General features: G+C 48.0%; 2 protein-coding genes and 1 long non-coding RNA gene across 14 annotated transcripts in view; 1 reads left to right on the top strand and 2 right to left on the bottom strand.

Annotated features, from left to right (window-relative positions):
* Positions 1-9,706, bottom strand: part of CCDC134 (coiled-coil domain containing 134) — a 27,132-nt gene extending 17,426 nt beyond the window's left edge. For 5 of the 12 annotated variants that reach the window (XM_021921610.2, XM_031656252.1, XM_021921605.2 and 2 more), the window contains exons 1-2: positions 9,028-9,330; positions 125-243 (exon numbers count right to left, since the gene is read on the bottom strand). In XM_021921610.2, the coding sequence (XP_021777302.2) occupies positions 125-243; positions 9,028-9,290 (382 nt within the window). In that variant the 5' untranslated portion in view covers positions 9,291-9,330. The other 7 variants (XM_031656255.1, XM_021921608.1, XM_031656253.1 and 4 more) reach the window with 6 other exon arrangements.
* Positions 9,572-13,559, top strand: LOC103888391. Its single transcript, XR_652886.3, has 4 exons — positions 9,572-9,651; positions 10,411-10,618; positions 10,735-10,857; positions 13,447-13,559. It is a non-coding gene; the product is annotated as an uncharacterized LOC103888391 (long non-coding RNA).
* Positions 10,622-25,294, bottom strand: part of MEI1 (meiotic double-stranded break formation protein 1) — a 95,890-nt gene continuing 81,217 nt past the window's right edge. Inside the window, exons 25-31 of the mRNA XM_003905610.4 lie at positions 24,863-24,944; positions 24,500-24,675; positions 15,470-15,551; positions 14,584-14,690; positions 13,552-13,683; positions 13,247-13,359; positions 10,622-10,822 (exon numbers count right to left, since the gene is read on the bottom strand). Of these exons, the coding sequence (XP_003905659.2) occupies positions 10,777-10,822; positions 13,247-13,359; positions 13,552-13,683; positions 14,584-14,690; positions 15,470-15,551; positions 24,500-24,675; positions 24,863-24,944 (738 nt within the window). The 3' untranslated portion in view covers positions 10,622-10,776. The remainder of the gene's footprint in view (positions 10,823-13,246; positions 13,360-13,551; positions 13,684-14,583; positions 14,691-15,469; positions 15,552-24,499; positions 24,676-24,862; positions 24,945-25,294) is intronic.

Raw genomic sequence — 25,294 nt, forward strand, 5'->3', positions numbered from 1 at the left:
GCACCTCACTTTTTCTCCCTGTTCCCCTCAACTGGGCCTGCTTATCCCTGGAATCCCCAAGTAGAGAAACCTCATTTATAGACCCCTCAAAGACAGCTCATTAACTACCAACCCTAAAGGATACAGATCTCCAGGCTTGGGTCCAGGGAAGTCCTCAAGGTGCCTGTGGCTCCCGTCCCAGACAAAAGCAAGACAAAGAGGAAGGCCAGGAACTGAAGAAGGTCCATATCCAAACCTCTTGAGCTAGAAGAATAACCCAAAGAAAGAGAGTGAGACCCAGAGATTGGTGTTACATAAAATAGAGGGCAAAGGTGAACAGCAGCTTCCCCTGATACAGCACATCCTCCGAATACCAAGAACCCAGCTTTGGGGAGCCCTGAAGCTGCAACTCCTATCCCAGGGCCAGCAGGCACACAATACAGACCCATGGGATGCTAGGAGGTGGGGAGGAAGGTAAGTATGAGTAACACAAGGATGCTTAGAGCACTGGGTCAGCGGCTAGAGCTCTGGGCTGGAGCCCAGCCCCCACCCCTGACTCTGGGACCTCGAGCAGCTTGCCCAGCCTTTCTAAGCCTCAGCCTTCTCAGCTGTAGAACAGGGATAAGGAGGTCACCTCCCTGCTGCAGGGAGGGAGGTCTGGGTGAGGCACTGTGCCTGGGGAGGAGGGGCTCATCAACAGTATTCCCTCCACATCCCCTATCTTGGCCTCCCAGGAAAGCATCCGGTCAAGGAAGCCCAGGCAGAGGAGATGTGAAACTTCCGGGGTTTTCCTCCTTCCTTGACTTTTGTCATCAGAAAGGAAGAAGTGACAAAGGGCAGGGAGGAAGGCAGGGCAGTCTCAGGGTAAGGGGGCTTGCTACTCACTCACTCTGGAACCACAGGTACTACATACAACATCTGTTCATATTCAGGCAACATGCCACAATTATTTATTTATTTTGATTAATTTTTCTTTTTTTTTTTTTTAAGATGGAGTTTCACTCTTATTGCCCAGGCTGGAGTGCAACGGCGCGATCTCGGCTCACTGCAACCTCCGCCTCCCAGGTTCAAGCGATTCTCCTGCCTCAGCCTCCTGAGTAGTTGGGATTACAGGCATGCGCCACCATGCCCAGCTAATTTTGTATTTTTAGTAGAGATGGGGTTTCTCCATGTTGACTAGACTGGTCTCAAACTCCCAACCTCAGGTGATCTGCCCGCCTTGTCCTCCCAAAGTGCTGGGATTACAAAAGTGAGCCACCGCACCTGACCCTTTTTATTTTTTCTTAGTAGAGATGAGGTCTTGCTATATTGCCCAGGCTGGTCTCCAACTCTTAAACTCAAGCTATCCTGTCGCCCTGGACTCCCAAATGCTGGGATTACAGGAGTGAGCCACTATGCCCGGCCAACACAATTATTTATTGAGTGCTATGAAGTTCACTTTCCTGGTGATTCCCAGGACATACATTGCTGCCTTCCACCCTTCCTCTTTTTCCCCTTGAAAGGATGCATCTTTTCACTTGGTTAGGGTGGTAATTCTCAATGTTTTTGTTGCTTTTGTAATTTTTTGTTTTTTTTTTTGAGACAGGGTCTTGCTCTGCTGCCCAGGCTGGAGTGCAGTAGCACAGTCATGGCTCACTGCAGCCTCCACCTCCCAGGCTCAAGCCATCCTCCCACCTCAGCCTCCTGAGTAGCTGGGACCACAGGTGCATGCCACCATGCATGGCTAATTTTTGTATTTTTCCTAGAGGTGGGGTTTTGCCACATTGCCCAGGCTAGTCTTGAACTCCTGGGCTCAAGTGATCCACCCACCTTGGCCTTCCAAAGTACTGGGATATAGGTGTGAGCCACTGCACTCGGCTACTGTAGCTTTTTTCTCTGGTTCTAACTCTGCTGTTATGGCCTGACACTCAAATATTCTGTCTTGAGGGCCTAGAAAAGCAATGTTTTCCTTTAGTATAACTTGATTCTGTACTTTAGGCTTTTCTTGATGTGCCTGAATTGTTTCATTTAACCAGGAAATTTCTCATGCTTTTAACTAAGAAACAGGTATTCCCCAGTTGAAGGTGCTAGTTTTTGTTTTGTTTTGTTTTTTTGAGATGGAGTCTTGCTCTGCTGCACAGCCTGGAGTGCAACAGCACGATCTCGGCTCACTGCAACCTCCGCTTCCTGGGTTCAAGCGATTCTCCCTGCCTCAGCCTCCCAAGTAGCTGGGATTACAGCCACCCACCACCACACACAGCTAATTTTTGTATTTTTAGTAGCGACGGGGTTTTGCCATATTGGCCAGGCTGGTGTTGAACTACTGACCTCAGGTGATCTGCCGCCTCGGCCTCCCAAAGTGCTGGGATTACAGTCGTGAGCCACCGCGCCCAGCTGGTGCTAGTTTTCTTATTTACATTCCACTATAATATGATGGAAACTCATAACCTTGGACACACTCTTCCTGTGTCTGATGAAATTCACAACTTTTTCATAAAACCTGAGCTATGAAAGGGTTAAGATTTTTTGTTTTTACACCCTTGTAACCTTCTGTATTGCTTGTGACACATAAATAACAAATTGACAAATTTCCTTGTCCACTGCTGATTATAATGAACTTCCATCAGATTTTTAACCATGGGGTCAGGCGCAGTGGCTAATGCCTGTAATCCCAGCACTTTAGGAGGCCGAGGCAGGCGGATCACAAGGTCAGGAGATCAAGACCATCCTGGCTAACACGGTGAAACCGTCTCTACTAAAAATAAAAAAAATCAGCCGGGCGTGGATGCACGTGCCTGTAATCCCAGCTGCTTGGGAGGCTGAGGCAGGAGAATTGCTCGTACCCAGGAGGCAGAGGTTGCAGTGAGCTGAGATCACACGACTGCACTCCATCCAGCCTGGGCAACAGAGTGAGACTCCGTCTCAAAAAAAAAAAAAAAATTAATAGTCTAAAAAAAAAGATTTTCAACCATGGTTGTTCCAAGTCTTTGTCATCCATGGTTCTGATTCTTCTCTAAAAGCATTTGCAATCAGATTCATGAAAAGACTGTAACAAGTAATCTTAAATACAAGTTTCTAAAAAGTTAAAAACTTTAAGATCAATGAACTAAATAAAAATTTTTCAGAACTCTAATGAAGAAACTGATGAATTCCTGAAATCTAGTCAAAATCAAACAGAACTCAATTAAAAACTGATGAAGATAATTTTCTTTTCTTTTTTTTTTTTTTTTTTTGAGAGAGGGTCTCGCTCTGTCATCCAGGCTCACTGCAGCCTCAACCTCTTGGGCTTAAGCAAGCCTCCTACCTCAACATCCTGTGTAGCTGAGACTACAAGCACATGTCACCATGCCCAGCTATTATAATCTTTTAAATTTTTTTGTAGAGGTAGGATCTTGCTATACTACCTAGGCTGGTCTCAAACTCCTGAGCTCAAGCAATCCTCCTGCCTTGGCCTCCCAAAGTGCTGAGATTACAGGCATGAGCCACCCTGCCAGGGTAATGTTTTTATGACATATATTTGAAACATTATTGGTTCTTTACTTGTTTTGTTTTCTATTTTTTTTTTTTTTTTTTGAGACGGAGTCTCGCTCTGCCGCCCAGGCTGGAGTGCAGTGGCCGGATCTCAGCTCACTGCAAGCTCCGCCTCCCAGGTTCACACCATTCTCCTGCCTCAGCCTCCCAAGTAGCTGGGACTACAGGTGCCCGCCACCGCGCCCGGCTAGTTTTTTGTATTTTTTAGTAGAGACGGGGTTTCACCGTGTTAGCCAGGATGGTCTCGATCTCCTGACCTCGTGATCCGCCCGTCTCGGCCTCCCAAAGTGCTGGGATTACAGGCTTGAGCCACCGCGCCCGGCCTTGTTTTCTAAATTTAAGGAAACTTTTTCTCTTAAGCTATCCATAGTTTACAGCAATTCCTTAAGAAACACTTTTGTAAAGAGAGGTGGAAACATTTACTTTTTCTCCCAATTTAATCCATCTAAAATTTGAAAACTATTCATAAGTATTCTTTTTGTTTTGTTTTGTTTTTAGACAGGGTCTCCCTCTGGAGTGCAGTGGTATAATCATGGCTCACTGTAGCCTTGACCTCCCAGGCTCAATCAGTTCTCCTGCCTCAGTCTCCCAAGGGTCTGGGAGTACAGGCATGCGCCACTACACCCAGATAATTTTTGTATTTTTTAGTAGAGATGGGGCATGTTTCCCAGGCTGATCTTGAACTCCTGGGTTCAAGTGATCAGGCTGCCATGGCCTCCCACAGTGGTAGGATTACAGGCATGAGCCACCATGCTGGCCTATTCATGAGTATTCTTATGGCAATATGGTTATTTGCAAAAGTCCAGTAAGACTTTGCTCTCTCTCTTTTTTTATTTTGAGACAGAGTCTCACTCTGTTGCCCAGGCTGGAGTGCAGTGGCACGATCTCAGAACTTGCAACCTCTGCCTCCCGGGTTCAAGTGATTCTTGCGCCTCAGCCTTCCCAGTAGCTGGGATCACAGGCGAGCACCACTATGCCTGGCTAATTTTTGTATTTTTAGTAGAGATGGGGTTTCACCATGTTAGCTTAGGCTGGTCTCGAACTCCTGGCCTCAAGCGATCTGCCCAGCCTGGCCTCCCAATGTGCTGAGATTACAGGCGTGAGCCACTGCACCCAGCCTGCTCTCTATTATAACAGAATACAATAAATACTGCTTACATTACCACAGCTTTAACTAGAATATCATACTTGAAAATGTGCATAGAAAGCCTGCCTTCAAAGATTCCCAGCCTTACAGTGAATGAGTAAAATCTGTCACTTCCTGGCAGGCCCAGGAACCTTATGACTGTGCAGTAAAATCTAAAGTCTGCCTTGGTTTTCCTTCCTAGCCTCAAATGGTTTTTAAACCTGGTACTCCTATGTGATCACTATAAAGAGAAAATTTTGTTTCTAATAAAAGATATAGTACACCTGTTACTAGACTGTAGCCCTGTGCATTGCTTTTGAGTTCTCATTACCTACTTGTATACTGGATTAGCTCCTGAATTCTAGATTCCTCCAATCCAACTTTCTTCCATGAAATTATTAAAAATGGGCACTGCTCTGTTCCTGAAGCCCTGTAAGTTGACACTAGATGAACTTTAATGGACAAGCCTTGTGCCTAATGTATGGGTCACACAGAAAGTTCACCAAACCTCTCAATGCTGTAACCAGAGACATTCAAACTGCAAACCAGGATAAGAAGTTGATGGTTTCATACTGTAGATAGCTTTTCCGAAGACACTGGAACAAGATTCCATATCATTTTGAGACTCTTACCTGTTTTTGTTTTGTTTTGTTTTGTTTTTGAGAAGGAGTCTCGCTCTGTTGCCCAGGCTGCAGCGCAGTGGCACAATCTTGGCTCACTGCAAGCTCCGCCTCCTGGGTTCACGCCATTGTCCTGCCTCAGCCTCCCAAGTAGCTAGGACTACAGGCGCCCGCCACCACGCCTGGGTTAATTTTTTTTGTATTTTTAGTAGAGATGTGGTTTCACCATGTTAGCCAGGATGGTCTCGATCTCCTGACCTCGTGATCTACCCATCTTGGTCTCCCAAAGTGCTGGGACTATAGGCGTGAGCCACTGCACCCGGCCAACTCTTACCCGTTTTAATGTCTCCTTTTTTTCACTTGGCAGGATAATGGTGTAATTGAAATTTCACAATCAGTAGCTTCTGCTGGTAACTTGACAGAATCTGACTCAAGAGATCCTTTAGGCCACTTCGTGGATGACTTTGGCAACATCCCTAACAGAACTGTTGATCACAACAAACAACAAAACCCTAAAAAACTGTTGCTCACTCTCTGTTTTAACTCAACCCAGTTATGGCATAGTAGGTGGTAAAAACTGAGCTATATTATCTATTCACAAATGTTGGTGCTATTGCTAATACTACATACTGTACCTGGATACATTCCTCTGGGAAGCTGAGACCCAAATACAAAAAAATAAAGCAGGCCTCATGGTTACAATAGGTCTCATCTAATTCCCAACGGGCATTTGACTTATTCAATTGGTTGTCTTTAAGCCTAGGTTCATGTCTCAGAATTCTTTTTTATTTTTATTTTTATTTATTTATTTATTTATTTGAGACAGGGTCTCACTCTGTTGCCCAGGCTGAAATGCAGTGGTGCCACCTTGGCTCACTGCAGCCTCGACTTCTGAGGCTCAAGCAATCCTCCTGCCTCAGCCTCCCCAGTAGCCTGGGACTATAGGCTCATGCCACTGTGCCTGGAGAATTTTTGTACTTGTTTTTGTAGAGACGAGGTTTTGCCAAGTTGCCCAGGCTGGTCTCGAACTCCTGGGTGCAAGCAATCCACCCACCTTGACCTCCCTAAGTGCAGGGACTACAGGCATGAGCCACCATGCTGGGCCTCTTAGAACTATAATGCAAACTGAGATTATCATATTGCTATTAATATTACTTCCTATTTTCCTATTTATTTATTTTATATTATTTTTGGAGACAGAGTCTCATTCTGTAGCCCAGGTTGGAGTGCAGTGGCACCATCTTGGCTCACTGTAACCTCTGCCTCCCAGGTTCAAGTGATTCTCCTGCCTCAGCCTCCCGAGTAGCTGGGATTACAGTTGCGCACCACCACGTCTGGCTAATTTTTGTATTTTTTGTAGAGACAGGGTTTCATGATGTTGTCTAGGCTGGTCTCGAACTCCTGGGTTCAAGCAATCTGTCTGCCTTGGCCTCCCAAAGTGCCGGGATTACAGGGGTGAGCCATCATGCCCAGCCCTATTTTCTTTTTAAACTTTATACCTGTTACTTTTTAAATTTTTGGTGAAGTACCACTCCTAACAGAATAATGCTGACCCAGAAGTTTGCAATGATAGCAAATGCCTATGGAACAGCCAAAATTGAACTTAATAATGAACTCCAGGTAGACTTATCTTGAGAGCCACTCCTTCCAAACCTCCCTTGCTGCTCAAATGTGGCTAAAAGGTATTTGGGGTTTTTTGAGACAGGGTCTTGCTCTGTCACCGACGTTGGAGTGCAGTGGTATAATCACAGCTCACTATAACCTCAGACTCCCGAGCTTAAGTGATTCTCTACCCAACTCTCCCCCACACACTCCCCAACGAATGCCTGGATAATTTTTTTTTTTTTTTGAGATGGAGTTTTGCTCTTGTTGCCTAGGCTGGAGTGCAATGGCATGATCTCAGCTCACCACAACCTCCGCCTACCCGGTTCAAACAATTCTCCTGTCTCAGCCTCCCTAGTAGCTGGGATTACAGGCCTGTGTCACTATGCCCAGCTAATTTTTGTATTTAATTTAATTTAATTAATTAATTAATTTTTTTTGAGACGGAGTCTCACTCTGTCACCCAGGCTGGAATGCAGTGGCATGATCTTGGCTCACTGCAAGCTCCATCTTCCCGGCCACACCATTCTCCTGCCTCAGCCTCCCAAGTAGCTGGGACTATAGGCGCCTGCCACCACGCCTGGCTAATTTTTTGTATTTTTAGTTGAGACAGGGTTTCACCATGTTGGCCAGGATGGTCTCGATCTCCTGACCTCATGATCTGCCCGCCTCGGCCTCCCAAAGTGCTGGGATTACAGGCATGAGCCACCATGCCCGGCCCTGCCCGGATAATTTTTGTATTTTTTGTAGAGATAGGGTTTTGCCATGTTGCCCAGGCTGGTCTCGACCTTCTGGACTCAAGTGATACTCCCTCCTTGGCCTCCCAAAGTGCTGGGATTACAGGCGTGAATCACTGCTCCCAGCCACTACAAGGGTTTTGATACTGACTCCTAGTCACCAATAATTCCCTTCAACGTGGCAAGAGACCAACAACCCAAGATAGGTCCATCCCAGCACTGGGGGACCTAACTACAGGATGACCGATCATAAGTCTTTTGGAGAAAGATCTTGACCAAAAGGGGGAAATATGAAAGCTGTTAGAATCAAAACAGAGTCGTTTGTGTTAAAAACTCTGACAAATTTAAAGCATGATTCTCCAATGGGAAAAAAACAAGAACAACTCTGACAAAACCAAGGAAGGTCATGAAAAGAGGGTTCTCATGCACAAATGACTGATAACAAGATCAGAAAAAATGCAAAAACCACAACCCTGCACAGAGACCATTGCAGACTTACACAGAAAAATATTTCTGTGAGGACATCTGCCCTGCAACTGCCTGTCCAACCTCAGACTGGCACCACTCTTGCTATTCATCCTTGTAGCCAAGGATAACTATCTCAAAATAATTATGCAATCCTCATTTTTCCTTTCAAAACCTTACCAAACACGTACAGAGGTTACTATGGCACACATATTCTCACTACAATGTCTATTCCCAAGTAAACATCATTTTTTTAGAGTCTCTCACTCTGTTATTTAGGTTGACAGTACCTACCACATTCTAGGCACTGTTCTAGAGGCAGGAATACAGCAATAAATAAGACAAGCAAAAATCTCTGCACTCATGGTACTTAGGTCTCTAGTAGGGATAAAAAACAATCAATACATTTGTAAAACAATCACAGAAGGATGAGAGGGTGTCGGTCAGGTGCAAGATCACATAAAGTGGTCAGGAGAGCTCTCACACTCAGATTACAACTCCCCAATGTTACCAATGTGAAATCAAGGCACAGAAAAATGAGGTGACTGCCCAAAGTCACACAGCTATTTCCAGGCCGAACCAAGAGTCTGTTTGGCTCTAAGTCCAGTGCTCTGTCTTCTGACTCTTCCTAAATGAGCACAGGCTACCTGAGATCAGAGTTGGCTACTGAACTACCAGGAGATCTGCCCCAGGGGAGAGATGCTCAGTTACAGACAGTGAGGGGCTGCAGAGGTCATCCGGAGAACCCCCTACCCCCAAGCAGACGAGTAAGTGAAACCTAGAGAAGGAATAGTTCAAGTTCACCCAGGACCCCCCACATTCCACCTCCTGCTCCAAACTCAAGGGAACCAGAACCAGGCTAGGGCAAAACTTTAGGGGACAAGGAGAATACCAGACAGCTGGCAATGACTGAAGCAGGGAAGTGGGAAAGAAAACCCAGAACAGCAGACTGCGGGACAGGTCCTGCTTTCTCTACTGTTACACTCACTTTTTCAGCCTCTCAATCCCGATCCTGCCCTGTGCGTCCCCCGGAGCTCCTCCTGGCTCAGCATGAGGCTCTGAACTCCTGCAAGGTACCTGGTAGTGGCAGGCTTTGAGTCGGCTACCGGGGTCGGGGGCCCGGGTGGTTGACCCCGAGCCTTCGGGGCTCCCGGAGGAGGGAGCGAGCCCTCTCAAGGAACAGAGGCGTCCAGGTCCACGAAACTCCCTCCCCACCACCTGCGGCCGGTTCGGGGCCCTCGGTTCTCTCATTATCCTCCCCAGGAACCTGCAGCCCCCCGCCCCTACAGCCACCTACCTGGCCAGGCGGTGCAGGAAGGGCAGGTGGCCGAGTCCTGTGCGAGCAGCTGGGCTCGAAGTTCCAAGAGGCTAACAGCAAAGGCACTGAAAGCAGCAGCACCCAGCTAGCAACCAAGACCAGACCGCCGAGCGCCGTCCCGCCCACCGCGCTGCTCCCGGCCAATGAGCGCGAGCCGCGACGCCGGGCTCCGCAGGCCTCACTTCCGGCCCTGCCCCACCGCCCCGCTCCGCCCGGCCCCGCCCCGCCCGACTCTGGCGTACCTCCAGCGCGCTGTCTGCCCCGGCCTCGTCCTACCCCTCCTGCGGGCACCGGGTACGTGGCCCTGGATTTAGCTTGGGTTGAAGGAAGTTAAATCTGCAGGTGGGGTCTGTGCCCAATTTAAGGTGTGAATCAGCAAACAGGGGCCCCAGCTCCTGTCGGCCGGGTGACCTTTTGCACGCCCTCCTCGAAACTGTGTCGTCGTCTGTGGCCGAGTTTTTAGATTTTAGATCGCAAGGTGACTTTAGTGGGCAGTGACTAGCACTTTTTTTCTTTTTTAAGGACCTCACACAGACGCAGTGCAGGGTTCGGGAATCCCTTGCTTGCCCCTCCGGTCCAACTAATAAACCAAGTGCGTCGGGGGCTTCCCCGTCCGTTCGTTAGGCGGAGTGCAGCCCCACTTTTACGCAGGATCAGGACAGCCAGACCCGAGGAGGCAGCGTGGCGTGGCCATCTCCGGGCCCGGGGCCCCTGCGGGGGGGAAAGGGAGCTAGAGGCCCGGTCTGGGTTGAGCGCAGACCTCATGCCGGGGGCCGAGCTGGACATGCATTCCCAAGATTTACCCACAAGGGTGCATAAACACCAGTTCCGATGATGGCTGTATGGGAAAGGACAGAGGGGACCTACTTTAGCCAGGGAAGGGCTGAGGCTGGGACAGTTTCGTTCTGATAGGAAAGTTGAGAATTTGACCCTCCTTGCCTGGAAAGTTTACCTCTATCCACCTCCATGTGAGGCGAGGGAGCAGGTCAACTGCCTCTCGGAGCACTTGGATCGCAGCAGCCCCAACCCCTAGGCCTTTCTCTGCCCTGCCAGCCCCAGGATGCCCTGACTGGTGTTCTCTGAGTACAGCTGAGGCACCCAGCTGACTCCCTGAGTGCTGTTTCAAGAACGAATCCTGTCCCGTCCCTCCCTCCCTGAGGAGGCCATCAGTCTCCTTGCTGAAACAATCCCCTATCCAACTGGCTGAGAAACCAGCTCCTGGTAGACAAGGCAGTACGGTGTTTTTGGAGAGCCCACGCAGGTATGTGAGTGTATCATTTTATTTCCTTATTCTGTTTCAACAATGGAGTATATGGCTCCGTATGAATAGCTTCAACTGTCATCCATTTCCTCAACAATTATGCTCTCTGTCTCCAGGTCTCATTCTCTCTCCATTTCTGGGCCTTCAAGTCCTGAGGATCAGTTTCTGATGTGGGACAGGGATACAGCCACCCCTCCCAGGCAGCTGGCAGCAAAACATGAGAGGAAAACAGCAGAGAGGTAGGGCCAACCATGGGGGCATCACACTTCCAGAGCCCAAAACAGGCAAGAATGGTCAGGCAAGAACAGAGGTGCTCCTGAGAATAGTGGGATGGATTCTAAAATTGGGTCCTGAACACCTGGGCTAGGTAGTTGCTATTCAACAGGGAACTATTCCAAGGAAGGGGCAAGGAGGAGAGCCAGGGAGGCAGCCAGAGGGGTGCGGAGGAAGCAAACTACCCTCACACACACCTCTGGACTGCAGTGTCTCTGGGTGCAACCACCCACCAGAGGGCCTCTGACCACTGCCACAGCCCCCAAAAAAGCTTGCTTTTTTTTGTTTTTTTTTTTTTTTGGAGACATAGTCTCACTCTGTTGCCCAGGTTGGAGTGTGCAGTGGCACAATCTTAGCTCTCTGCTCACTGCAACCTCCGCCTCCCGGGTTCAAGCGATTCTCCTGCGTCAGCCTCGCAAGCAGCTTGGATTACAGGCGTGCACCACCATGCCCAGCTAATTTTTGTGTTTTTAGTAGAGATGGGGTTTCACCATGTTGGCCAGGCTTGTCGCAGAACTCCTGACCTCAAGTGATCCACCCATCTTGGCCTCCCAAAGTGCTGGGATTACAGGTGTGAGCCACTGTGCCCAGCCCCCAAGCTTTCTTTTCTTTTTTTTGAGATGGAGTCTTGCTGTGTCACCCAGGCTGGTGTGCAGTGGTGCGATCTTGGCTCACTGCAGCCTCTGCCTCCCAGGTTCCAGTGATTCTCCTGCCTCAGCCTCCTGGGTAGCTGAGATTACAGGTGCACACTACCACGCCCAGCTAATTTTTGTATTTTTTAGTAGAGATGGGGTTTCACCATGTTGGCCAGGCTGGTCTGGAACTTCTGACCTCAGGTGATCCACCGACCTCGGCCTCCCAAAGTGCTAGGATTGCAGGCTTGAGCCACACGTCTGGACACCTGAAGGTAATTTTATGCAGTGTTTTAAATAATTTTGTTCATGGGCCAGGCACGGTGGCTCATGCCTGTAATCCCAGCACTTGGGAGGCCAAAGCAGGCAGATCACCTGAGCTCAGGAGTTTGAGACAAGCCTGGGCAACATGGTGAAACCCTGTATCTACAAAAAACTTCAAAAATTAGCCAGGTATGAGAGCTACTTGGAGCTACCTTCAAGTAGCTGAGACTGGTGTAGCTCACTTGCAGTCTCAGCTACTTGGAGGGTTAAGGCGGGAGGATCCCTTGGGCCCAGGAGGTGAAGGCTACAATGAGCTATGTTCACACCACTGCACTCCAGCATGGGTGACAAAGCAAGATGCTGTCTTAAAAAAAATAATAAATAAAAGAATATTAAAAATATAATTGTATTCATGAAACAAAATTTTTTGGTTTTTTTCTGGGACAGAGTCTTGTTTTGTCGCCCAGGGTGGAGTACAGTGGTGTGATCTCGGCTCACTGCCCTCCACATCCCCGACTCAAGCTATTCTTGTGCCTCAGCCTCCCGAGTAGCTAGGACTACAGGCACATGCCACCACACCCAGCTAATTTTGGTATTTTTCATAGAGATGAGATTTCACCATGTCGGCCAGGCTGGTCTCAAACTCCTGGCCTCCAGTGATCTGTCTGCCTAGGCTTCCTAAAGTGCTGGGATTACAGGCATGAGCCACCGCAGTTGGCCTATTCATGAAACAAAGTTTTGACTACATTTTGACTGCAACTCATCACGTGAAGTCAGGTATGGAATTTTCCACCTGTAGCATCACATCAGCACTCAAAAAGTTTCAGATTTGGAGCACTTTGGATTTCTAATTTTTGTATTAGGGATGCTCAACCTGTACTACAACTACCTTAACACTCCTAGCTGATGTGAGGATTAAATATAATGCATGTAGCCAGACATGGTGGCTCACGCCTGTAATCCCAGCACTTTGGGAGGCTGAGGCAGGCGGATCACAAGGTCAGGAGTTCGAGACAAGCCTGTCCAATATGGTGAAACCCTGTCTCTACTAAAAATACAAAAAAAAGAAAATAGCTGGGCCTGGTGGCAGGCGCCTGTAGTCCCAGCTACCCGAGAGGCTGAGGCAGGAGAATTGCTTGAACCCAGGAGGCGGAGGTTGCAGTGAGCCAAGATTGTGCCACTGCACTCCAGCCTGGGTGAGAGAATCTCAAAATAAAAAAATATATATTTATACATACATATATATATAATGCTTGTAATGTGCCTCGTCTTTGTAGGAACTTAATATTAACAAGACACGGCATTGCTGTTGTCAACACTGTTAATTATCCTCACTGACCCCTGCTTACTTTAGAAGACAAGACTATAGTGCACCTATGTCCTGAAGCATGATGCCACAGCTTCTTACGGCCTGGGAAAGCTTGCCCAGGCCAAGGCTCCCAGATGCAAGAAAGGATACAGCATGTCCTGCAGGGGTGGCTGGCCTGAGGAGGTGCTAAGGGGAAGGCCCTCCAAAGAGGCCTGCAGGGTCTGGGCCATGCTGTGGTCAGCCAGGTGTCCCATGCTCTGGAGCTGCAGGGAGAAGAGGGCAGGGAAGACAGGCCTCCTCGGTGCCCACTCCACTTAGGCCCTAACTGCCTCCATCATCTGTACTTCCAGCCTCCCATTCCTTGGCTGCTGTGGTCAGAGCTCCCACCCTCCAAGAGAAGATGGTCTTGAGGATCTAGCTTTACAGTGGCTGCATGGCCTCCCCTTCCCACCCACCTGCTGGAAGAAGCCATGCAGGGCCTGGAGTGTGGTGTTCGAGAGGGTAGACAGGTCAGCCAAAGCCACACCTTGCAGAACATCACCCACCTCTTCATGAGAGAGGACACTGCTACTCCGGTACCGCATAAACTGGCCAAGGAAGAGAAGCCCCAAACACCCAGTGATTTGGCATCTCCATCATAGACATCTGCTGTGCCCCAACTTTAGGGGACACTGTCCTGAGGCCCACAGAACCTGCCTGCCTTCAAGGAGCTCAGAGTTAGTGGGCAGAGGTGGGGCTATGTCATGGGGAAGTGGGGTAAGTAAGGCAAACTGTGAGATCCTGAGAGAGTTGGCCCTCCTCTCCAACATTGCACTGAACACTCAGGGCCAAAATGAACTACGTGTGGCTCCCCTGACATACCACCATGTGCTCTTGTACCTGTTGTTCTTACTTCACTACCTGGAACACCTTTCCTCCTCTCTGCCTATTAATCTCTCAAGCCACAGCTAAAATGTTTCCTTCACTGCTGAGAAGCAATTACTCTTTCCTCTTTGTTCCTACACCAACCACTGATGTACTTGTTGATCCACTTCGCTGTCATTCTTAGGCTCGCTGCTTTGTTATTTATTCAAGGGGCACTTACTGTGTGCCTCACAGTTAGCATCTCCTCTACTCTACCACTTGTAGTGTCATATTTACATTACTAGTTTACTTGTCTATCCTCCTCTTTAGACTGAGGGACCCTAAAGGCAGAGTATCTGGTTCATTGACGTCCTTAGTATCTAGCAGACCTGGCATGTGGTAGACAGGCCCTGGTCAACATGCCATGAGAGAAGTAGGGGAAAGGGTGTCGGGGTCCCCTGGCATGAGGAGATATGGGCATTCAGAGGAATTCTTTCAGCAGGCCTCTTGTAGGGTGAAGGCCCGCCCAGCCCTTCCACCTTCTTTGAGGATTAGGGTTTCCTAAAGTAAGGAGACCCTGGCTTCTTCAGCACCACCCAGCTCATGACACTCCTCAGACCACAAGATATCCTTTCTGCACTTACCAGGGTCATGAGCCTCAAAATCTCAGGTCTGAGGAAGGAATTCTCTCCAGCATCCAACAGTGTAAACAGCAAAAACCGATTCCAAGGCTGGGAGGCCACGTGAAGAGCTTCAAGAAACACTGGGTTGTTAATGCTTCCAAGGCCTTGCCTTGGGACACTGCTCAAGAGGACTTTCTCCTATTGGCTTAAAAAGGGGCTACCCAGTTAGAGGCAGGGCACTGGAGAAGCTGACCCAAGGAGGGTTCTTTCTTTGCTGTGCTTCTAATCCACCTATGTTGGCTGGCTCAGTGAAACTATATACGCCATGATTGTGGAAGGCAGGTAGTAAGAAGGGCTCTGCCACTTAAGAGCATTGTGACCTTGGTTGGGCACATCATTTGACCTCTCTGAACCTTATTGATCTCATCTGTATAATGGGCATGACTGCCCTTGCAGTGCTGCTAAAAGAATTAAACAAAACAGGCCGGGCGCAGTGGCTCACGCCTGTAATCCCAGCACTTTGGGAGGCTGAGGCGGGTGGAACACTAGGTCAGGAGATCGACACCATCCTGGCTAACACGGTGAAACCCCGTCTCTACTAAACATACAAAACAAAAATTAGCCGAGCGTGGTGGTGGGTGCCTGTAGTCCCAGCTCATCAGGAGGCTGAGGCAAAAGAATGGCATGAACACAGGAGGCAGAGCTTGCAGTGAGCCGAGATCGTGCCACTGGACTCCAGCCTGGGCTACAGAGCGAGACTCCGTCTCAAAAAAAAAAAAAAAAAAAGAATTAAACAAAACAAGTGTGAGTCACACAAGGGGACGGGAGGCTGGAACAGAAGGATGGAAGGGTATGGCTCCCTCTAATCTCTCTCATGGAAACATCAGAGAATGTGGAGAGTTTCTACCTATGTCTGGGCTCCGGGCATCCAGGTAGTCAAGCAAGGCTTCTAGGCAGCCAACACAGGCCTGGGACAATAGAGGGTCCTTCTGCAGAAAATAAATAAATAAATAAAATTCAGGTCATGTTTTGCTACCAGTGGCTTTTGGTGCCAACCAAGAAAAAACATTTGGTTTTCAGAGTTATTTGGATTTCAGAATTTCAGATTTGGGATTATAGCCCTGTAGATAATCAAGAAATGTTTGTTGGCTTAATCTCTCACCCTCATAACAGAGCACAGTGCTTATACTGTGTGATTTACCTACATTCAAGACAGTGCTTTGGGTGAGGCACAGTGGCTCATGCCTGTAATCCCAGCACTTTGGGAGCCCAAGGTGCCCGGATCACCTGAGGTTGGGAGTTTGAGACCAGCCTGGTCAACATGGTGAAACCCCATCTCTACTAAAAATACAAAAATTAGCCGGGTGTGGTGGTGCACACTTGTAGTCCCAGCTACTGAGGAGGCTGAGGCAGGAGAATTGCTTGAATCCAGGAGGCGGAGGCTGCAGTGAGCTGAGATTGCACCACTTGCACTCCAGCCTAAGCAACAGAGCTAAACTCCATTGTGGTGGCTCACGCCTGTAATCTCAGCACTTTGGGAGGCTGAGGTGGGTGGATCACGAGGTCAGGAGTTCAAGAGCAGCCTGGCCAAGATGGTGAAACCCTGTCTCTACTAAAAATACAATAAAATAGCCGGGCGTGGTGGTGGGGGCCTGTAATCCCAGCTACTTGGGAGGCTGAGGCAGAGAATTGCTTGAACCCGGGAGCAGAATGAGCCACAATCACTCCACTGCACTCCAGTCTGGGTGACAGAGCGAGACTCCATCTTAAAAAAATAAAAAAAAAGAGTGCTTTGTTTCAGAAAAGAAGATGGACCCTGGGCCACACTAAAATATTCATAGATTACAGACCCTGGAAGACCTCACAGTGTACTTAAGCCAGTGGGTTTCAACCTTTTTTTTTTTTTTTTAAAGCAACAGGACCTTTCATCAAAATTGTATGCTTTAATAAGCACATGAAAATATTTATCATTAGTTATTAGGGAAATGCAAATTAAAACTACTAAGAGGTACCCCTGTACATCTACCAATAGCTAAAGTTAAAAGACTGACAACACCAAGTGTTGAGGAGAATGTGGAGCAGCTGGCACTCATACATTGCTGATGGGAAGGTAAAATGGTGCAGCCACTTTGGGAAACAATTTGATGGCTTATTATAAAGTTAAACATATACTTATCATCCCCATAACCACCCTTATCACTCCAGTGCCCTATAGCCCTTCTTCAGAGCCCTCTGCTGCCACTGACCTGCCCCTTTACCTCATGTGACCCAGCATGGTGGACCCTGGACACTCTCTCTATTCTTATTTCAACTAACACTTTCCTCCACCGTGATCCATTCCTGGGGGAATAGAGGCTGTTCTCATGTCAAAACACCCCTTTTATTTTGCAGATGGAGAACATGAAGATTAGTAAGAAGTGACTTGCTAAACATCTTCAGAGTCAGAGGCTGGGCAGGGGCTTTGGCACAGATCCCTGTGACTCTAGATACTGTATCTTCCACTGCACTGCACTGGGCCTCCCAACTGCTGAAGATTCTGCATAGCTGATCAGCACTCAGTTTGTAGTGCTGGTGCCGCCAGACTGCTTTGGCTCAGAGGTGTCAAGGAGGACCAGCACCCAGAGCTCTAGCTTAGGCTTCACTGTCATTTTTCTCCCTTGACACCAGTTTTTAAAAGTACAATTTTACTGAGATATAATTCACAAACCATGATACTCATCCTTTAAAGGATATAATTCAGTAGATTTTTTTATTATATCCACAGAGTTGCACGGCAATATAATTCCAGAATATTTTCATCACCCCTAAAAAGAAACCCCATACTCAGCAATCACTCTTCGTTCCCCCATCCCTCCACTCAGCCCTAGGCAACTAGTAATCTACTTTCTGTCTCCATGGATTTGCCTTTCCCAGACATTTCTCTTAAGCAGAATCATAATATGTGCTCTTTTGTATCTGACTTCTTTCACTTAATGTTCTCAAGGTTCATCCATGTTGTAGCATGTGCCAGTGCTTCATTCCTTTGTATAGTCAAATAGTATTTCATTGTATGGATATACAATTTGTCCGTTCATCAGTTGATGGACAATGGGGTTGTTTCCACTTTTTCATTATTATGAATAGTGCTGCTATGAACATTCAGATATAAGGTTTTGTGTGGACATTCTCTACCTTCCTGTCAACACTTGCTATTATCTGTGTTCTTATTTTAGCCACCCTCATGGGTATGAGAGTGGCCTAGCTGTCATCTGCATGTATAGCCTCTTGTTCTTACCTCCAGGCACTCTCCTTGCCCCCATCTTCCCTACTGTGGCTAAGAGGGAACTTTCTTTTTTTCTTTTGAGATAGGTCTCACTCTGTCACCCAGGCTGGAACTCAGTGGCATGATCACAGCTCACTTCGGTCTCAACCTCCTGGGCTTAGGTGATCCTCCCATAGCCTCCTGAGTAGATGGGACTACAGGCATGTGCCACCACGCCCAGCTAATTTTTTGTATTTTTTATAGGGATAGGGTTGTGCCGTGTTGCCCAGGCTGGTCTGGAACTCCTAGACTCAAGCAATCCACCCACCTTGGCCTCCCTGAGTGCTAGGATTATAAGCGTGAGCCATAGTACCCAGCCTGAGAGAGAACTTTCAAACACACAGTCTGACAGACGTCCTTCCACAGTTAGCACAGTGATTTTTAGCCTAGCGTGTGAGGCACGGCTCAGTTTGGCTCTGCCCAGCTTTTTCTCTCATTTTCTACCTCATCACACCCCACACCCCAGCATGCACTTTCAGACTATGTGATTTTGTACATGCTGTTGTCCTGCTGGAATGCCCTTCCCTCTATACCTCTGCCTAGATACCTTTCAAGGCTGAGTTCAGATGTCACCTTCTCTGTGAAGCCTCCCCTGACTTCCCACACAGGGGACATTTTTGCCTAAAAGAAGTTTTCAGACTGGGCGTGGTGGCTCGCCTGTAATCCCAGCACTTTCAGAGGCTGAGTTGGGCAGATCACAAGGTCAGGAGTTTGAGACCAACCTGGCCAATATGGTGAAACCCTGTCTCTACTAAAAATACAAAAATTAGCCGGGTGTGGTGGTGGGTGCCTGTAGTCCCAGGTGCTCAGGAAGCTGAGGCAGGAGAATCACTTGAACCCGGGAGGCAGAGGCTGCAGTGAGCCGAGATCGTGCCATTGCACTCTAGCCTGGGCGACAGAGTGAGACTCTGTCCCAGAAAAAAAAGAAAAAAAGTTCTCAGTTTTGTGGAAGAACACAATGTAAACCACTGATCATATAATAAAATATGATTAATGTGATACTCAATATACAGCAGAATGAACCATTCTGGGGGCTAAAGGGAGAGGGATTTCCTCTATTGCTGGGTTACTGGAATAAATATTTGCTGAATATATGAATCACTGAACAAATGAATGAACAAATGAATAAAAAGCTAGTTTTAAGACCGGGCGCAGTAGCTCACACCTGTAATCCCAGAACTTTGGGATGCCGAGGCAGGCGGATCACTTGAGGCCAGGAGTTTTGAGACCAGCCTGGCCAACATGGCGAAACCCTGTCTCTACTAAAAATACAAAAAATTAGCTGGGTGTGGTGGCAGGCACCTGTAATCCCAGGTACTCGGGAAGCTGAGGCATGAGAATCTCTTGAAACTGGGAGGCAGAGGTTGCAGTGAGCCCAGTGAGCCGAGATCACACCACTGTACTCCAGCCTGGGCAACAGAACGACAATCTGTCTCAAAAAAAAAAAAAAAAAAGCTAGCTTTAAACAAAAAACTGGTTGAAATGAAGGAGGCTTAGCTACAGCCATGAGGTCCTGGGCAGTGACAGAGGGGGCACTGTGGCTGAACACAGAAGGCCAGGAAATTTCTCGGGAGTGTGGCAGTGAGAGAAAAGAGGAAAAGGCTAGTTGGTCCTGTTCACTAGGCAATTATAGGACAGTGACTGTGAGGCTAAGACAGGCTCTTCAGCAATACCCTCCTATATGCAGGGTAGGCCCAGCAACTTCTACAGGGGGAGTCATGAGCTTCTCAGGTTGGGTTCTCCTTCCCAGGGACTGTCTGTTGAGAACAGACAGTCAAAAACTACCAGAGAGACAAATACAGGATTCCACTTACATGAGGTCCCTAGAGTAGTCAAATTCATAGAGAGAGCAAGTAAAATGCCAGGGGCTGGGGGAGGGGACTGGGGAATTGTTTAATGGGTACAGAGTTTCAGTTTGGGAAGATTAAAACATCTAGAGATGGATGATGGTGAAAGTTGCACAACAATGTGAATGTACTTAATGCCACTGACCTGTATACTTAAAATGATTAAAATATTACTTTTTATGTTATATATAGTTTACTATAATTAAAACAAGGCCAGGTGCAGTGACTCACACCTGTAATCCTAGCACTTTGGGAGGTCAAGGCCAGAGGATTGCTTGAGCCCAGGAGGTAAAGACCACCCTGGGCAACATAGTGAGATACCATCTCTACAAAAGTATTTTATTTTATTTTATTTTTTATTTATTTATTTTTTTGAGATTGAGTCTTGCTCTGTCACCCAGGCTGGAGTGCACTGGCATGATCTTGGCTCACTGCAACCTCCACCTCCTGGGTTCAAGTGATTCTCCTGTCTTGCCTTCCTTAGTAGCTGGGATTACAGGTGCGTGCCACCACGTCCGGCTAATTTTTTTGTATTTTTAGTAGAGATGGGGTTTCACCATGTTGGCCAGGCTGGCCTCAAATTCCTGACCTCAAGTGATCCGCCCGCCTTGGCCTCCCAAAGTGCTGATATTACAGGCATGAGCCACCTCGCCTGGCCTCACTACCAATACAAAAGTATTTTAAAATTAGCTGGGCATGGTGGTGTACACCCATAATCCCAACTATTCAGGAGGTTGAGATGGGAGGATCACTTAGGCCCAGCAGGTTAAGGTGGCAGTGAGCCATGATCATGCCACTGCACTCTTAACTGTTTATAAAAATAAACAGTTGCCAGAGGCAGAGTTGAGTGTCACAGGCCAGGGAGACATCTAGACTCTTGGGCATGAGGGGCGGATGGTGAAATTGCTATACAATACTTCACTGGCGGCTGGGCACGTTGGCTCACACCTGTAATCCCAGCATTTTAGGAGGCCAAGGTGGGCGGATCACCTGAGGTCGGGAGTTTGAGACCAGCCTGGCCAACATGGTGAAACCTTGTCTCTACTAAAAATACAAAAATTAGCCAGGAGTGGTGGCAAACACCTGTAATCCCAGCTACTCAGGAAGCTGAGGCAGGAGAATTGCTTAAACCCAGGAGGCGGAGGTTGCAGTGAGCTGGGATCCCACCACTTCACTGCAGCCTGGGTGACAGAGCAAGACTTTGTCTCCAAAAAAAAACACAAACCTCACTGGCACCCCACCCTAGTGTTTAGGCTATTGGTTTGAAGAAGGCTTTTTCATCACTCAAGGCCCAGTTCAAATGCTACCTCTCCTGTGCAGCCTTCCAATACAGGTTGAGGCTGGGCACACCTGTAATCCCAGCACTTTGGGATGCCGAGGCAGATGGATCACTTGAGGTCACGAGTTCGAGACCAGCCTGGCCAACATGGTGAAACCCCATGTCTACTAAAAATACAAAATTAGTCAAGCATTGTGGTAAGTACCAGTAGTCCCAGGTACTTGGGAGGCTGAGGCAGGAGAATCACTTGAACTCAGGAGGCAGAGGTTGCAGTGAGCTGGGATCGCACCACTGCACTCCAGCCTGGGCGACAGAGCAAGACTCCATCTCAAAAACAAACAAAAAAACAAATACTGGTTGAGTATCTGTAATTAAAAATATGAAATCTGAAATACTACAAAATCCAAGACTTTTAAGCACAAACATGATGCTCAAAGCAGATGCTCATTGGGCATTTCGGATTTTGGACTTTCGTATTAGGAATGCTCCACTGCTAATGGGTCATTTTGGCATTAGATGTAGTTATTTGTGTTTCCTATAATCTGTGAGTGCCTAAATGGCTGAGATCATGTCATGTTAATTTCTGTGTTTTCATCCATTCAACAAACATTCCCAGATGCCAATTTTGTGCCAAGTTCTGTGCTGGATATTAGGAAATCATTCCCCCCGCCCCACCTCCTGTTCTGAATGTTAAACAGGAATGTCAGCCCTTTTAGAAACATTAGGGAGAAACCATTTCCCTAACTGGCCCTCCTCACCCAAGGAAGGTTTTATCTAACAGGCAAGACACTAGCTTAAGATCTACTGTGCCATCAGGGCAGGATTAAGGTATTAAAGGTTATGCTCCCATGAATTTAAACTCTTAAGATCCTGGCCAGCTGGCTAAGTGTCCATAATGTAAACACAGTTTTTCCCACCTGTGGACCCTGGTCTGGCAAGAAGGAGGGTGGTTTAAAAAGCTCATTTTGGCCGGGCGCGGTGGCTCAAGCCTGTAATCCCAGCACTTTGGGAGGCCGAGACGGGCGGATCACGAGGTCAGGAGATCAAGACCATCCTGGCTAACACGGTGAAACCCCGTCTCTACTAAAAAATACAAAAAATTAACCAGGCGAGGTGCCGGGCGACTGTAGTCCCAGCTACTCCGGAGGCTGAGGCGGGAGAATGGCGTAAACCCGGGAGGCGGAGCTTGCAGTGAGCTGAGATCAGGCCACAGCACTCCAGCCTGGGTGACAGAGCGAGACTCCGTCTCAAAAAAAAAAAAAAAAAAAAAAAAAAAAAAAAGCTCATTTTGGACAGATATGATTAAGCAAGTATAATAAAATGTTATTAGCAGAATCTAGGTGATGGGTGTATGAGTGTTCACTGTAAAATTCTCTCATTGCTGTATGTTTGAAAAACTGCAGAAAAAAACAAAAAAGCCCATTCTGTTTGAGTCCCAGCCAATACTCTACTATGATGTTTACCAGCAATAAAGCTGATATTTTGGTTCTCATCTGATTCCTGAATTCTAAATTAGCTTTAAACCCACAAGGGGAAGAACACACAAAGATTAACCAGACTCAGACTCTGCCCTTGAGTATATCACAACCTGGTACGGGGAGGAGTGATATGAAAATGGAAACTTGAAACAGAGAGCTAAGTGCTGTAATAGGATAGATGTTTGATCCCTAAAGAGCACAGAGCCTTGTGCATGGATGTGCCACAGGACAAGACTCAGCAACCACTGACTTAGCATAGGGCCCACTCCTGGGACATCTTCCTGGAGCCACCAGTACCCTTCACAGGCCATGACATTGGGTCAGGGCTCGGGATATGACTACATAAACACTAATCTACAAGTGTCCCCTAAGCCATAAAACAAAAACCCCTTGGAGGTGGACATGCTTTTGCTTGCCCTGGATCCCCTCCTTCTGGCAGCAGTTTTCCTGTGGGGAGCCATCCCTCTCTTGGGTTCAGTCCACCTGGGCTATGGAGAGCTGACCACATGCCCTGGCCTCCAGGAGAGGGCACTGACCCAAGCCAGGCCAATCAGGGCATCCCATGCCCCTACCATGGTGACTGGCATATTACCCAAGCCAGCCTAATGAGACTCAATTCTGGGAACTATGAGGAAAGAGAAATCTTTTTTCCCTGGAGGATATAAGCTAGGAGTTACTGCTGGTCATCCTACTATGTCATAAAAATAAAGCTGACAGTGAGGAATGCAAAGCCAACAGATGGAAAGAGTCTGATGACCTTGTCTGAGCTTCTGGGATCCAGCTGTGCCTGAAGCCAGTATTAATCCCAGGACCTCTCAGTTATAAGTCAAATTGAGTTTTGTTTCTGTCACTGTAGCTTTAAAAGTCTCAACCAGACAGGGCGTGGTGGCTTATGCCTGTAATCCTAGCAACTTTGCAGGCCGAGTTAAGAGGATCGCTTGAGGCCAGGAGTTCGAGACCAGTCTGGCAATATAGCAAGACCCCATCTGTATTTAAAAAATAAAAATAGGCCAGGTGGGCCAGGCACGGTGGCTCACGCCTGTAATCCCAGCACTTTGGGAGGCCGAGGTGGGCAGATGATGAGGTCAGGAGATCAAGACCATCCTGGTTAACATGGTGAAACCCTGTCTCCACTAAAAATACAAAAACATTAGCTGGGCGTGGTGGCGGGTACCTGTAGTCCCAGCTACTCTGGAGGCTGAGGCAGGAGAATGGCCTGAACCCGGGAGGTGGAGCTTGCAGTGAGCCAAGATTGCGCCACTGCACTCCAGCCTGGGCGACAGAGCAAGACTCCATCTCAAAAAAAAAAAAAAAAAAAAAAAAAAAATAGGCCAGGTGTGGTGAAACATTCCTGTAATCAGCACTTTGGGAGGCTGAGGTGGTGGTCACCTGAGATTCAGGAAGTTGAGACCAGCCTGACCAATATAGAAACCCCATCTCTACTAAAAAATACAAAAATTAGCTGGGTGTGGTGGCATGCATCTGTAATCCCAGCTGCACAAGGAAAACTGAGACAGAAGAATCACTTGAACTTGGGAGGCAGGAGTTTGCAGTGAGCGAGATGCTTTCGTCCCTCTCAGCCTGGGCAACAAAGGTGAAACTGTCTCAAATAAATAGGCTGGGTGCAGTGGCTCCGCGCCTGTAATCCCAGCACTTTGGGAGGCAGGCGAGGCGGATCCGCGAGGTCAGGAGATCCCGAGACCCGTCCTGGCTAGCACAGTGAAACCCTGTCTCTACTAAAAGCTCTAAAAATTAGCGGGCACGGTGGTGCCTGTAGTCCCAGCTACTTGGGAGAGGCTGAGGCAGGAAGAATGGCGTGAACCGGGAGGCAGAGCTTATGTGAGCGAGATCAAGCCACTGCACACACTGGCGTGGGCGACAGAGCTAGACTCTGTCTAAAAAATAATAAATAAATTAATTAAATTAAATAAAAATAATTTTTTTTAAAAAGTCTTACTCAATCCACCCTCCAAGCCCTGGTAGGAATATCAGGCTCTTGGGAGAAGCAAGCCCCACTCAGCAAGAGCCTTACCTGCACCAGGAGGTTCTGCAGCCCAATGACCAGGGACCGGACTTGCGATGTTCGCAGTGGAGCTAGGACAGTGTCCTCGGCGGCTGGCAGTGGCTGGGCCCCTGAAGGCACCAGGGCTACCAGGGCAGAGGAAAAGCTTTGTCGCAGGGCTGTCCGCAGGAAGCATAAGATGGCAGCTGGAAGCAAGAGATTCCTTAGACCCAGTTCCTGTCTCCTTCCCACCTCCCACCCAGCTGTGTCACAGGATGGGAGACAATGAAGATGAGACAATTATGGAGTGACCATAGGCTGGTCAGGGTGCTGGTCCTATCTGAAAACCGAGGAGAAAAGCTTTTCTTCTGCTAGAGACTTGTGGACTAATACCTGAGAGCAGTGCAGTCTTTTTTTTTGGAAAGCTGAGAGCCTTCAGTACTTGGTCCATTTCCACAGAGAGTGTCTGGTGAACCTGGCAGGGCACAGGGTAAAGGGCTAACCCCCATGTTCTGGAAGCCTGGGCAGAAAATAACCTGCCTGAAAATCTCTTCTGTCACCTCCCCCCACATATCCACTGCATCGAAAGGGGACAGAGGAGACCACATAGAGTCCTCTAAGCTGCACCAGCCCTAGCTTCAGGAGCATTAGGAGGAAAATCAAGTCTGTACCTGGAGAACCCTTTTTCTTCGAAATCTCTGCCATCCTCATTGGCCTCCTCCACCAGACAGCCTTCCCTGGCCTCATCTGTGGTTCAGTCTCTGGCTCTGTTCACTATACACCTAACTCTAAAAAAATCTGGAGTCAGGCCAAATCAAAATCCTG

Source organism: Papio anubis, chromosome 16 (genome assembly GCF_008728515.1).
Source record: "Papio anubis isolate 15944 chromosome 16, Panubis1.0, whole genome shotgun sequence".
Taxonomy (NCBI): domain Eukaryota; kingdom Metazoa; phylum Chordata; class Mammalia; order Primates; family Cercopithecidae; genus Papio; species Papio anubis.